The following is a 14473-nucleotide window of genomic DNA, read 5'->3' as shown; positions in this document are numbered from 1 at the left end:
CAGGTTTAGATTTTTTTTGTTTTAATATATTTGGTTCAGTTTGGAAATATTTTATTGGTCATTATCTTTATTTAGCAAGATCAGGTATTTTTATTAATTGAGAAATCGTTTAGGAAACCCATCAACGTTTGGATTCTCTTATTAATCCTTTAAAACTGGTAATAACAATAAAGATGTCCATCATTCCCTGAGTTTTCATTACTCCACACTCTCATGGTTTCTGAGTTACTTCACCAAACTGCATACCGCAAACAAATTTGATTTTTCAATAATCTCTGAACAATGCCCTCATTTTAAAAGCTTCTTCGGAAAACATAATGCATAGATGATGTTGTAAAACAATCGCCAATACAGAGTTTAAATTGTTTGAATAAAGCACAATGTTTGCAAGGTCTTTGGGGGTATTTTCTATGTTAGTTTAAATCCAAATAATTCAAGTTTAATTAATGAATTAAGCTTTAGGAGAATAAAGTATTATTTTACCATAAACGCACAAAGTATGTAATGTTGGCAAATTACTGGAGCACGTTATATAAAGTAACTATTGACTGAAATTGAGTACTGATAGAGACAGACACATGAGACTGCAGATAGATAGATGATAATAATATATGCCTTTATTCGTCCCACACCTGGGAAATTTACAATTATAGATGGATATTTTATTATCACATGTGACATGTCAGAGTGAGATTCTTTGTCTTGCATACCATATGTATACCATACAATACCATACCATACCATACAAGGTATGCAAAGAGTCGCCATGCTTAGGGCGCTGAGAAAGTTACAAAGTATTCATTGCATGCTGGAATATGGAGTAAAATTGCTGGAGGAACTCAGGCAGCATCTGTGGAGGAAAATGGTCAGTCAACCTTTTGGGTCGGGACACTTCATTGGGATAAAGCCATCAGCATTTCAGCCTGTTCTAGTATATAACTTGCTTCTACTTTGAATCCAGGTGTCCTAACAAATGTGCCTTTTCCTCTTTTTCAGGTGGTTTTGGTGTTTGCCCTCAGCATTGGTGCACTTGTAATATACTTCATAGATTCTTCAGAGTAAGTACCGCATTATATTCTAACTGAGCATTTACAAATGATCACTGGCAAAATTGCCAATTGTTTTGGTGTCTACTTTTATACAGAGTTTCTTTCAAGGGTGAACTTACGAACTGATACCCAATATGTCCAACCTGTAAATTATTTTTCTTGTCTTCTTTGTGATATTCAAACAATTGGAAAATAAGAAGTCCACAGTTTTGAGAGTATTTTAAGGTATCTCCATGTCTGTTTTCTTTACTGTTTGCTGGCACCGCCGATATTTAGGATGCATTTGTTTCAGTTGGGAATGCGGTCCAAAGTTAACAAATACTGTATGTTTTTTTTTCTTGATTAGCCACTGAATGATTTATCCTTACCCGTATGCGTTTGCTTCCAGCAATAGCTGCTTGGATTGCTTGCAAATTCTTTGTTGCCCACAAATGAAAACAAAAACTATTTGAATGCCAATACATTGTTGATGCTCAAATTGCATCAGCTCAAGATAACTGAGGGAGAAGCAGCAGAAAGTAGGCAGATTGGTATTTTAATATCGTGCATTGTGCTAACTGAAGCTTAGGTGATTCAAAAGGAACTTTTAAAAAAAAATGATTGATGATTGTAAAGGAGTATGTGGACTATCTCAGACAGTGATAGTGATCTGATATTTTATTCAAAGAGTGTTTGGTCAAATTGCCTCCATGTAAGATTGTATCATTCTTTGGATGGGGGGGGGGGGGGGGGGGGTGGGATTAATGGACCAAAATATTGAAAATACACAACAGGTCAGGCAGCGCCTTTGGAGAGAGGGGCAGTATCAATATTTAAGAATGGCATCCTTTCATCGGAACTGGAAGCCAGAGATTAGATGTTAATAAGACCGATTAGATGTTTGTAGAACTGACTTAAAAAGTGGGAGGTGATAGGTATTGAGTGGACAAATGGAAGTCCTGTGTTGGCACAGGAGTTATTCATACAACTGGACTGTTGTTAATATTCATGGTTGGGATTGTTAGGACATTGAGGGAATATAAGGATTAGGCAAAAGCTTGATGAGATGAGACAAAAGAATGTGATGATGAATCTAAGTAACTGATGAAGCATGTTACAGGAGCTCCAGAGTCTAGACTGGGTATTATCATGTTCTTCAGAGTGATTAAATGAAAAAATAGGATAATGGTGCGAGCAAAGAGGAGGATGAGACTGGGACAATCAGAAAGCAAAGGATGGTTTCAAAGGAGAATGGTTATAAGGCAGGGGTATTGCTTTTTCTGTTGATGTTTATATCCCTTGTATTGGGAGAAGACAAAGGCATAGAGTTTTCTTACTTACTTCGATCAATTAACGGGAACATCAGATTAAAGTTGCATGGACTTGATCTTAACACTCAGCTGTTCTCTGGTGAGTTGCTGCCCTTGGTTTTGATTGTAAACTCTTCCAGAAAACGCTGTGATGCACAAACCATCTCATTGGCCATTTAAATTTGATTCATGATGGACTGCTCTTTCAAGGGTCAGAAGGGCTTGTTATCAACACCGCCTGCTGGCTCCACACCTCAACCCAGGACAGTGAGAGCTTCCTCAAGCAGCCTCCAAATGTGTCACCAAGAAGGTGGTGACATTGAAAATAACAAGTTGTATCACATCTGTGCACCCAAACTCTAAAACGAGCACAATTGATTTTTTGTTTGTTCTGCATTGAAACATCTATCCAACTTCTAAACAGTGATCTACTGATCTATCAGAGTGGGAAGAGATCCATTGGGGGTTGGCACGTTATATTGCGGATGAAATGTTTCAGTCCTTTCTTAGGATTTGCATACTTTAAGGGAAAAGGAATAAATATCCTGAATGTTACTGTTTTGGAAACAGAAAATCTCGGGGCTTAATCCTACTCAACTGAGATAGTTGTCACGTGAATATTACGATGATTCATGTTGGTGAGAGGGTTCTAGGAGAGAGGAGAGTTGCACAAATGTCATTGGTGGGACTTCATTTGATTTTTCTGTTTCCGCCCTGCACATAAATCCCTGGCATTATTCATTCCCACCTGCTGAAGCAAAGGCAAAACATCCAAAGTATGTTCTTCATTGGCTGCTTTGCACAGTTTTAGTGGAGGCTGGAACGATGGCTGGAAAGCCAAGAGAGGCCATGGTGAGATTCTTCTCCTCATGCTCCATTTGCGCAGTCATGCTACAAACTAACATTCTTTCCAAATGGAACCTGCCATCAAAGTAACAATCTAACTCCAGCTCTTTTTCCCATTCATTTCTTTTATATTAAATCATATTATTAGTTCATCAAGGTAAGATCTGCATGCTCTTGATTTACTTTGCTGATTGTATAGATACGTTTGCACTGCTGAGGACGTAGTGATTTTAGACACTAGAATGGAGTAGATTTGCTGTTAGAACACAGATGCATGCAATCCCTCACCCCCACTTCTGTTTGGACACTCTGACTGAATTTATTAGCACTGATGTATCTTCATTTAGTTCTTTCTGTTGTAAAACTTAGTGATTTCTTGATTTGAGAATGCTTTGTAGATAACAAGTAGCCATGCATGAACTGAAGAGACGGCTGCCATTTACTTTAGTCGAGTGTTTTAAACCTTTTGAAAGGATTTGTGTTCCTGTACTCTTGAAGCACTCGGCAAAACTTTGAAGAAACAGTATAAAACCAAAACGCCACAGATGTTAAAAACATGAAATACAAACAAAATGCCGGGAATGCCTGGAACACCAGTCAGTATCTGTGGGATAATGTGTTTTTTTCACAGTTTAGAGGAAAGGACATTGATCTGAATATTAACTTTTTTTTTGTCCACTGCTGCTGCCTGTTCTGTTCTTACTTCAATTTTGTGGAGTTTTGGGACAGTGATTTTGAACAGTTTTATTCTGTAGGGCAAAGGATCGTACGCAACGCAAATTGAGTTTCACACGCATTGTCGTAGAATTTCCCGTAGAGTGGGGGTCACTATCCACAATCTCCCCCCTTCTTTTCACCCAGTACCACAAACCTTCTCCTGATAAGATGCTGAAAAGCCCTCTATTTTCAATTCCATTGTGCAATGTCTCTGTGTACAGATATAGTTTTGCCAATAGTCTGAATGATTTCAGACCAGCAAACCAACTTCATAAATCGCTGCTAAGGTATAGTGTTTGTAACAGGAAAAGATCTTATAAGTATTTTCAGTGTAATGTTCGGTTGCCTGATATACCTAAGGACATTTTACGGAGAAACTGATTGATAAAAACATGTTAATATTCTAATGTTATTTTCCCTCTCCCACCCCAGTAGTACATAATTTCTTAAGGCTTTGTCTGCAGCAAGATTTAATCCTTGACCGAGAGTATCCTTTTGCCTTTTAAATAGATCAATTGAGCATTAAAGTGAGAGGAGCTGAGGGCAGATTTAGATTTATTATTGTCACGTGTACCAAGAAACAGTGAAAAGCTTTTTTTAAAAATTCAATTCCCCATTGGCCCTGTTTCCATTGTGGGACTTCCAATTCACCACCACTATCTGTGTGGGAGGAAAGTAAAAATAATCCTCAAAACCCCAGGGCGGCACGGTGGCGCAGCGGTAAAGTTGCTGCCTTACAGCTAATGCAGCGCCTGAGACTCAGGTTCGACCCTGACTACGGGCGCCTCTGTACGGAGTTTGTACGTTCTCCCCGTGACCTGCGTGGGTTTTCTCCGAGATCTTCGGTTTCCTCCCACACTCCAAAGACGTACAGGTATAGACAATAGACAATAGGTGTAGGAGGAGGCCATTCGGCCCTTCGAGCCAGCACCGCCATTCAATGTGATCATGGCTGATCATTCTCAATCAGTACCCCGTTCCTGCCTTCTCGCCATACCCCCTGACTCTGCTATCCTTAAGAGCTCTATCTAGCTCTCTCTTGAATGCATTCAGAGAATTGGCCTCCACTGCCTTCTGAGGCAGAGAATTCCACAGATTCACAACTCTCTGACTGAAAAAGTTTTTCCTCATCTCAGTTCTAAATGGCCTACCCCATTATTCTTAAACTGTGGGTTCTACTGTACTGTATGTAGGTTAATTGACTGGGTAAAATGTAAAAATTATCCCTAGTGTGTGTGGGATAGTGTTAATGTGCGGGGATCGCTGGGCGGCACGGACTCGGTGGGCCGAAGGGCCTGTTTCCGCGCTGTATCTCTAAAAAAAAAACCTCCATCCACAGCCCCCATGCCTTGAACATTGCTTCAAATCCCTGACCCCATCACTCAAAATTTATACATCAAAATTATCCTTCAGCATCACCAGCAATCAAAGATAGCCTGTTATATTTGGTGTCCAGTATATTCGAGTTAGACAAATCTTCCTTGTTTATTAATCACCATGTCAGCTATGCAATTGCTTAATATTGTCAGTCTGGTTAAGATATTATGTGAACATCAGTAATATGACCACTATATCCTCCAATTCTCGTTCATGGACCATTTTTAGGCTGATATAATCCCTTAGTTTTCTTACCAACTGTAGCGATAGTTCCTCCTACTTAGATAGCTACTTATGGGACTTGTTAAATAAACAATACCAGCACCTGATATATGTTAACCAGCATCTACGAGACGTAAGATGGACACAAAATGCTGGAGTAACTCAGTGGGACAGACAGCATCTCTGGAGAGAAGGAATAGGTGACATTCCCTTCTGACTTAACATGTGTAACATCCTGCAATCCTACTTTTGTATTATCATCTGATCATTTGGGGAATTCAAATGCGCAAGTTGTCTTGGATCTCATGGCAGGCCCTCTGTGTGTGGTGAAGACAAAGCATGGGAAACACTCAGGTCATGCATCATCTGTGGCAGGGGATAAAGGGTTAATGTTTTCAGGTCTAATCTTTCACCAGAAGTAAGGGGAAAACTGGAGAATGGTGTAAACGGCAATGTCAGAATAATTACCCAAATATGAGGTGCTGTTCCTCCAATAAAAGATCCATCCCACCCCGGCCACCGTCTGTTTGTTCATCTGCCCTCTGGTCGACGTTTCAGGTCGATCAAATCCCGAACAAACAGGCTTAAGAACAGTTTTTACCCCAGGGCCATACGAGAACTGAACACTACTTTCTGCACTAGGCAACTCGGTTAAAACTTTTGTACTTAATATAATTGTATTTATTTGTTTGTGCATTTATTGCATATATGTTTTTACGCACCGTCAGGATTGGCTATTTTTTAATTTCGTTGTACTCGCTGCAATGACAATAAATGATTATTATTATTATTATTATTATTATTTACAAAAAAGACACAAAGTGTTGGAATAACTCAGCAGGTCAGGCAGCATCTCTGGATAACATGGATAGATGACATTTCAGATGCAAAACAGTCTTCAGATATGCTTGCTGACCCACTGTTACTCCAGCACTTTGTCTCACATGATATATGTTGGCTCACACTACAGAATAATTCCTAAACATGCTCATTTTCCATGCATTCAATTAAATTGCAACATTCTCAAGGACAGAACAGGACAATTTCTGTTGTTCTGACCTCCCCACCATCGAAGGGATAGACAGGAGTCGCTGCCTCAAAAAGGCAGCCAACATCATCAGAGACCCACACCACCCTGGCCATACACTCATCTCACTCTTGCCATCAGGAAGAAGATGTAGGAGCCTGAAAACTGTAATTGCCTAAAACTGAAAACTGCAGATTCAGGAACAGCTTCTTCCCTACAACCATCAGGCTATTAAACACTACAACCTCCAAATAAGCTCCGAACTACATAGTCTTGGGGGCATTGGTTTGGTCTTTTTGCACTATTATTATTTGTTTGTTTTTGTGTGTGTGTTTGTGTATATATGTGTGCATGTGTTTGTATATGTATATATAAATATATTTATATATATGTGTGTGTATATGTTTATATATATGATGTGTATGTATATTTATATACATGTATATTTGTGCGAGTGCGTTTGTGTGGGGGTATATGTGTGTATATATATGTATGTGTATATATGTTATATATACACATGTGCATATATATGTATATATATGTGTATATATGTATATGTATATATATATATGTGTGTGTGCGTGTGTATATACACACGCACACATACATATATACACACACATGTATATATATATATATATATATATATATATATATATATATATATATAAACACACACGAACGCACTAAACATTTTTGTCTTCTCGTTTATTATATTGTTGACACTGTACTATGTTTACATATTCCGTTGTGCTGCTGCAAGTAAGAATTCCATTGTTTATCTGGGACATTTGACCTTGGGTGATATAACATTACAATTCACTTAGACTGCGTGTTAAGTGTCCAACTAATGTATTACTTCGCAAATGATCAAGAAGTATCAAGAGCTCAATGCAACCTCAGCAAACATCTTGTAGAAAGCGTGGGAATTTAGCATCTACTGGTCTGAACAATATTTCCCCCGGCAGAAATGTGGTCTGCTGAATTCTCCATCTGCCCTCATTATCCCTGTCAGAGAACTTCAAAATAGAATGGGGGGGGGTGTTCAGAAAATTAGAAATCAGTTTCTGGCCCACATGCAAAGGAAAGCCATCAGGAGGGATTTCCATTAATAGGTTGGCCCTTATGGTCCACAGTGCAATGGGTCAAGTTAAGATGGGATGTGATTTCAGTGAATGAGTTTCACCACGTTGTATATTATGGCAGCATTAAGAGGCGCGAATTCATAAACACACATATTGCATAATATTTTTCACAATCGCAGTTATCTGTAAAAATCAGTCCATGATCATTCTGTACTGTCATTGAAGGTATTTATTCACAAAGTGCTGGAATAACTCAGCAGGTCAGGCAGCATCTCAGGAGAGAAGGAATGGGTGACGTTTCGGGTCGAGACCCTTCTTCAGACTGATGTCAGGGGGGCGGGACAAAGGAAGGATATAGGTGGAGACAGGAAGATAGAGGTAGATCTGGGAAGGAGGAGGGGAAGAGAGGGACAGAGGAACTATCTAAAGTTGGAGAAGTCGATGTTCATACCACTGGGCTGCAAGCTGCCCAGGCGAAATATGAGGTGCTGTTCCTCCAATTTCCGGTGGGCCTCACTATGGCACTGGAGGAGGCCCATGACAGAAAGGTCAGACTGGGAATGGGAGGGGGAGTTGAAGTGCTCGGCCACCGGGAGATCAGTTTGGCCAACATGGACCGAGCGCAGGTGTTGAGCGAAGCGATCGCCGAGCCTGCACATCTGCTGCAGTTGGGGCGATGCATTCAGATGTATGCTGCAGAAAAATGAGAGTGGATTATCTGACTAACTTTATTCACACCTCCAATATGGAATAAGCCTCAGGCTTCCATCATTTGCTTCCATCCAGTTTCCAGTGACTGATATATATTTCAGATCTCCATATAACATGCTTCAGTTTCCTCACAGGAGTGTCTGGTTCATTACTAAGCCATTGTGTAACTCAATTGTTCGAAGAAACATTTTATCCACTTTGCTGTATGCGCAAGGGAAGCAATGCTGCACATTAACAAAGGAAGATAGATTAAGGTCACTCCAATAAAATCAGACTGCATGACAATGCGTAGAAGATTAAATAACATTCAAAGGTTTAAAAGTTACAAGGGTAGAAGAGAATAGAAAAAGGGAGGAAGAGCATCACAATGTTTCCACAAACTTCAGACAGTGAGATGAGGCTGTGGTGGGGAGGAGTACTTAATGGTTTCACTGATCTTTTGAAAAGCTACAAGCTGCAAATACGTGCAATGATAGGGTTCTGAGCGCAGAGACGGGGCATCAACCTACCTTGTCCACCATGTACTGGTGACCCCTGCACTTGCGTTCCCAAGAATCAGTTGGTATCTCGATTTTCAGTAACGTGAAGCCATGGCCAAGATTTGTGAGTCGAAAACGTATTGTGTTTTTCTTTTTACATGATTGCTGTAAGACCAAATTGTGTTTCGTGTCTTTGGGTCGTGATTTATGAATTTTCTCAGGGTAAATTTCCATTTCCAATAACACTGGGGTCACCCATTTAATCCCATTTACCAGCACTTGATCTCTCACCTTCTATGACCTGACGAATCTCGTGTAAATCCAGATATTAAACGTTGTGAGAGTCAGCAGTGTGTTCCAAAGTCCCATCTCCCTTTTCTTTTCTTTTTTGATTTTGTATGGAAAGACACTTTATACAGAATTCTCATCCTTCATTGTTCCGTGGCATTCATTGTAACCTCAAAGCTACTGATAACATTTTGAGCCTCCTTAGTGGGAAGAGAATCCGCATTGTTTTCAACAGGTTGTATTCAGTCCATGGAAGCAAGTTTTCAATATTCAATAGACACAAGGAAATGCACATGCTGGTTAACCATAGAAGACTTCAGTCAGTACTGATTGAGAATGATCAGCCATGATCACATTGAATGGCGGTGCTGGCTCAAAGAGCCGAATGGCCTCCTCCTGCACCTATTGTCTATTATCTATTGTCTATTGTCTAAGACCCAAAGTGCTGGAGTAACTCAACGGATCAGGCAGTATCTCAGGAGAACATGGATAGGCAATGTTTCAGATCAGGGTCCTTCCTCAGACTAGTAGTGTTTGTGACAAATGGTGATTAACTAACTTTGCCACAGTCTGAAGAAGGATCCTGACCCAAAACATAGCCAATCCCCACGTTCTCCAGACTTGCTGCCTGACACACTGAGTTACTCCAGCACTTGTGTCTTTTTCAGTATTCAGTGACAACTGCAGCCATTTGAATATCACTTCCAGCCATAAACAACCACACTGACAAGAGTTACTTTGCAATTCTTTCCATTTAGCAATTAACAGTGTGAGTCACTTAAGTGTTGGGAGGAATGGTCTGTCATATAACCAATTATCTGTATGAGTCACCTGCAATGTCACGTTGAATAAATACTTGGAATGCAGTTAACCAGAAGGCTCTTGGTTTGCAGCAATCTAGCTGATGGAAATGCTTTTTCAGGTATCCAAGTTTGCTTTCCCAGGCACCCAAGTTTGCTTTCCCATCAGCTTACCATATATAATTCGACCCAAACATGTGTCATTCGAAAATTCCACCCCATGGAAAGCCAATCTTAGGGCGACCCAATGGTGCAACGGGTAGAGCTGCTGCCTTGCAGCGTTAGAGACCCAGGCTCGATCCTGACCTTGGGTGCTATCTGTGTGGAGTTTGCACGTTCTCCCTGTGACAGTGTGGCTTTCCTCTGGGTGCACCAGTTTCCTCCCTTATCCCAAAGATGTGTGGGTTTGTAGGTTAATTGCCCACTGTAAAATTCCCTCTAATGTTTCGGAAGCGGATGAGAAAGAGGCGATAACATAGAACTAGTATAAGCGGCTGATTGATGTTTGGTGTGGGCCGAAGGGCCTGTTTTCATGCTGATTAAAGTAAATTAAACTGAACTAAAGTAAGGCACCAGTTTTGACTGGAAGTTGAATTTCTTGTGTTCTCCTTCTCCGTTGGAACAGTTCTTTCACACTTTACTTCAATATTTATTGAGTTGAAATAAAACATTTAGTTCATGTAACGATAGAGGGGATTAATTCCATCAGAATATAAGAACATCAGGCATAAGTAGACCACCTTATCTCACAAGCCTGCTCCAGCGTTCAATATAATGATAGCTAATCCAACCCAGGCCACAACTCATCTGAAACATTCCTCTACCCTTAATACTTGATCTTTTAATTTTTTTTCCATCTTCACTTTAAATATGGGATAGAAAATTCCAGACATTCACTATTCAAAGATAATAGGTAATAGGTGCAGGAGTAGGCCATTCGGCCCTTTGAGCCAGCACCACCATTCAATGTGATCATGGCTGATCATTCTCAATCAGTACCCCGTTCCTGCCTTCTCCCCATACCCCCTGACTCCGCTATCCTTAAGAGCTCTATCAAGCTCTCTCTTGAAAGCATTCAGAGAATTGGCCCCCACTGCCTTCTGAGGCAGAGAATTCCACAGATTTACAACTCTCTGACTGAAAAGGTTTTTCCTCATCTCCGTTCTAAATGGCCTACCCCTTACTCTTAAACCGTGACCCCTGGTTCTGGACTCCCCCAACATTGGGAACATGTTTCCTGCCTCTAACGTGTCCAACCCCTTAATAATCTTATATGTTTCGATAAGATCCCCTCTCATCCTTCTAAATTCCAGAAGACATTTCCATATTCCAGCATTAAAAATAGCCAGCCCCTTATCTTGAAACCATGTTCTCACATTCAAGGTCCTCCGATGAAAGAAATCATCTTAACATCTACCCTGTCGCACCTGCTTTGGACCTTATAGGTTTCGATAAGATTTCCTGACCTGCTGAGTTGCTCCAGCACTCTGTTTTTGCTCAAAGTTCCAGCAACTTCAATTCCTTGTACCTCAATAAGATGACCCCCTCATTCGATTAGGAGTTAGATAGAGCTCTAGGGGCTAGCGGAATCAAGGGATATGGGGAGAACGCGGGCACGGGTTATTGTTTGTAGATGATCAGCCATGATCACAATGAATGGCGGTGCTGGCTCGAAGGGCCAAAGGGACTCCCCCTGCATCTATTTTCTATGTTTCTACGATTCCATTCCTCTCCAATAGCAGTACCATTGTATCCTCTCTGCGTACTCCACGGAATCTCTGTATATAAAATAATGAGAGGCACAGATAGGGTTGACAGTCAGAACCTGTTTCCCAAAATTGAAACAACAAATAAGTGAGTTTTAAGGTGAGGTGGGAAAGGTTTAAAGGGAATGCACGGGGCAAGGTTTTCTGCACAGAGGGTGGTGAGTGCCTGGAACCAGGGGTAGTGTTGATGCAGATCCCCAAGTGGCATTTAAGAGACTTTTGGATAGGCTCATGCATATGCACTGTATGGAGGGACATGAACTATGTGCAGGCCTTGGCATCAGCAAAGATATTGTTGGCCAAAGGGCCTGTTCTTGTGCATTGTGTAGGCCTGGACTGAAAGCACCAGAAGCTCAGGGAGTACATTGTAGTGTGAGCACTTATAGTCATAGAGTGACACAGTGTGGAAACAGACCCTTCGGCCCAACTTACCCACACCGGTCAACATTTCCCAGCTACACTAGACTCACCGGCTAGCATTTGGTCCATATACCTTCAAGCCTGTCCTATCCATGTGCTTGTCTAACTGCTTCTTAAATGTTGGGATAGTCCCTGACTCAACTACCCCCTATGGTAGCTCGTTCCATACATCCACCATGCTTGGTGTGAAAAACTTACCCCTCAGATTCCTAACAAATATTTTCCCCTTCACCTTAAACCAATGACCTCTGGTCCTTGATTCACCTACTCTGGCAAGAGACTCTGTGCATCTACCCAATCTATTCCTCTCATGATCTTATACACCTCTATAAGATCAACCCTCATCCTTCTGCGCTCCAAGGAATAGAGTCCCTGCCGATTCAACCTCTGCCTATAGCTCAGACCCTCTGGTCCTGGCAACATCCTTGTACTTCCCCACTTGGGAGACTCAGTTCAGGACCCCCATTAGTAGATGGGATGTGGTCAAGGAGATGGGGGTCAAGTATGGGGTGGGGTCAAGGATGGGGTTGGGTCAAGGATGGAGTGTGGTCAAGGATGGGGTGTGGTCAAGGATGGGGTGTGGTCAAGGATGGGGTGTGGTCAAGGAGATGGGGTCAAGGATGGGTTGGGGTCAAGGATGGGTTGGGGTCAAGGATGGGGTGTGGTCAGGCAGTAAATGAGAGACCTTAGTGCATCCCTCCTCCTTGGCTAGTTCTACTGGAGATAATTTGAAGAACTCCTCCCTCTGCCCTGGAACTGAGCCTGTCGTTGGAGGGCAGGGAGCAGGGCTGATTCAGATAGCCGGGCTGCCGAGTTACTGACTCACTCTGTTGAAACCATGGTGACTGCTTCAGTCAGTGTTGCATCAGCCGATGACTCAGATTTGTTGTTTCAGCATCTGAGGGATGCATTTAATAAAATGGCTGGCGTGTGGTCTTTCATTCATTCCACAGGTTGGGGGATTTCCTTTGTGTGCGTCTCTGTGCCAAGTGCTCATCCCACAGCCTTGTTCTAACGGCTTCCACTGGCTATGGGCTCCACTCATCCCTGACTCTGCAGTTGTGTGTCACGAATAGCAGAGACTGCTGCTCCCCCTGGGGCTCCTGCACCTGCCGTCATTGGCTCACACTCAACTCCCCGTGCTCACACGGCATTTGGTTTCTCATGGAACTTCCTCGCCTTTGTTAATTCCCTCTGAGCCCAGTCATAGCGCGCCTCCCTCTCCCTCCATTCCTGACTTTATACTATCACTCACCATTGTCCCAAGCTAAATAAATCTACCCTCTTTACATGTCAAGCAGTAAATTACCTCTGAACCTCAAACTCTCACACGGTCTCTTCTTTAGGGCGGCACGGTGATGCAGCAGTAGAGTTGCTGCCTTGCAGAGCCAGAGACGCTAGTTCGATCCTGACTATGGGTGCTGAATGTACGGAGTTTGCACGTTCCCTCTGTGACCGCGTGGGTTTCCTCCGGGTGCTCCGGTTTCCTCCCACATCCCAAAGACGTGCAGGTTTGTAGGTTAATTGGCTTTTGCAAGTTGTTGCTGGTGTGTAGGATCGAACTAGTATATAGGTGATCGCTGAATCAGCATGGACTTGGAGGGCCAAAGGTCCTGTTTTCCCACATCGTATCTCTAAAACTAAATGGGCCCTCTTTAGGTGTCAAGGTCTAAATGGCCTCTAATGACCTCATACCGTCCCTTCTCACTTTCCCCTGCTTTGTACCTGGGACAGACCTACTAACCTTTGCCATGCTCCTGCAATCTAAATCTTTGCCGGCTCCCCTTGCGTTCACCCACACCTGAGCCCCTGGTTTCTCTTTCTCCGATTTACCGCTCTAGAACCTTTCATTCCTCCTCAATGACGATGATGCCTTCTTCCACCTCCCCCCCCCCCCCCCCCCCCCCCCACCTCCACCTTTCCAAATCCCTTCTCTAACACGTCATTATTTAGCCACCTTGCCATTATACAGTATTCCAGGCTAGATGGTCCGTCTAGACGGGCGCCATCTGTACAGAGTTTGTACGTTCTCCCCGTGACCTGCGTGGGTTTTCTCCGAGATCTTCGGTTTCCTCCCACACTCCAAATACGTACAGGTTTGTAGGTTAATTGGCTGGGCAAATGTTTAAAAAAATTGTCCCTAGTGGGTGTAGGATAGTGTTAGTGTGCAGGGATCGCTGGGCGGCGCGGACCTGGTGGGCCGAAGGGCCTGTTTCTGCGCTGTATCTCTAAAATCTAAAAAATCTAAAAAAAACATGTATGCTGTTCTCGCCATTCGTTGCTACCTCAGACATGTTCGGACCATCTGGTAATCTTCTCATCCTGTATAGAAGCTGATCATCCTGGCTCTATGCCAATGATACTCCTCTAATTCTCCGTCCCTATATTTTCTACTCG

General features: G+C 42.4%; 1 protein-coding gene across 3 annotated transcripts in view; it reads left to right on the top strand.

Moving 5' to 3' along the window:
* Positions 1–14473, top strand: part of LOC144609998 (calcium-activated potassium channel subunit alpha-1) — a 594620-nt gene that overhangs the window by 279609 nt on the left and 300538 nt on the right. For all 3 annotated transcript variants that reach the window (XM_078428430.1, XM_078428427.1, XM_078428428.1), the window contains exon 3: positions 997–1058. In XM_078428430.1, coding sequence (XP_078284556.1) covers positions 997–1058 — 62 coding nt within the window. The remainder of the gene's footprint in view (positions 1–996; positions 1059–14473) is intronic.

This window comes from Rhinoraja longicauda, chromosome 35 (genome assembly GCF_053455715.1).
Source record: "Rhinoraja longicauda isolate Sanriku21f chromosome 35, sRhiLon1.1, whole genome shotgun sequence".
Taxonomy (NCBI): domain Eukaryota; kingdom Metazoa; phylum Chordata; class Chondrichthyes; order Rajiformes; family Arhynchobatidae; genus Rhinoraja; species Rhinoraja longicauda.
Note: the sequence above shows the minus strand (reverse complement) of the source record. Positions and strands in the feature narration are given on the sequence as shown.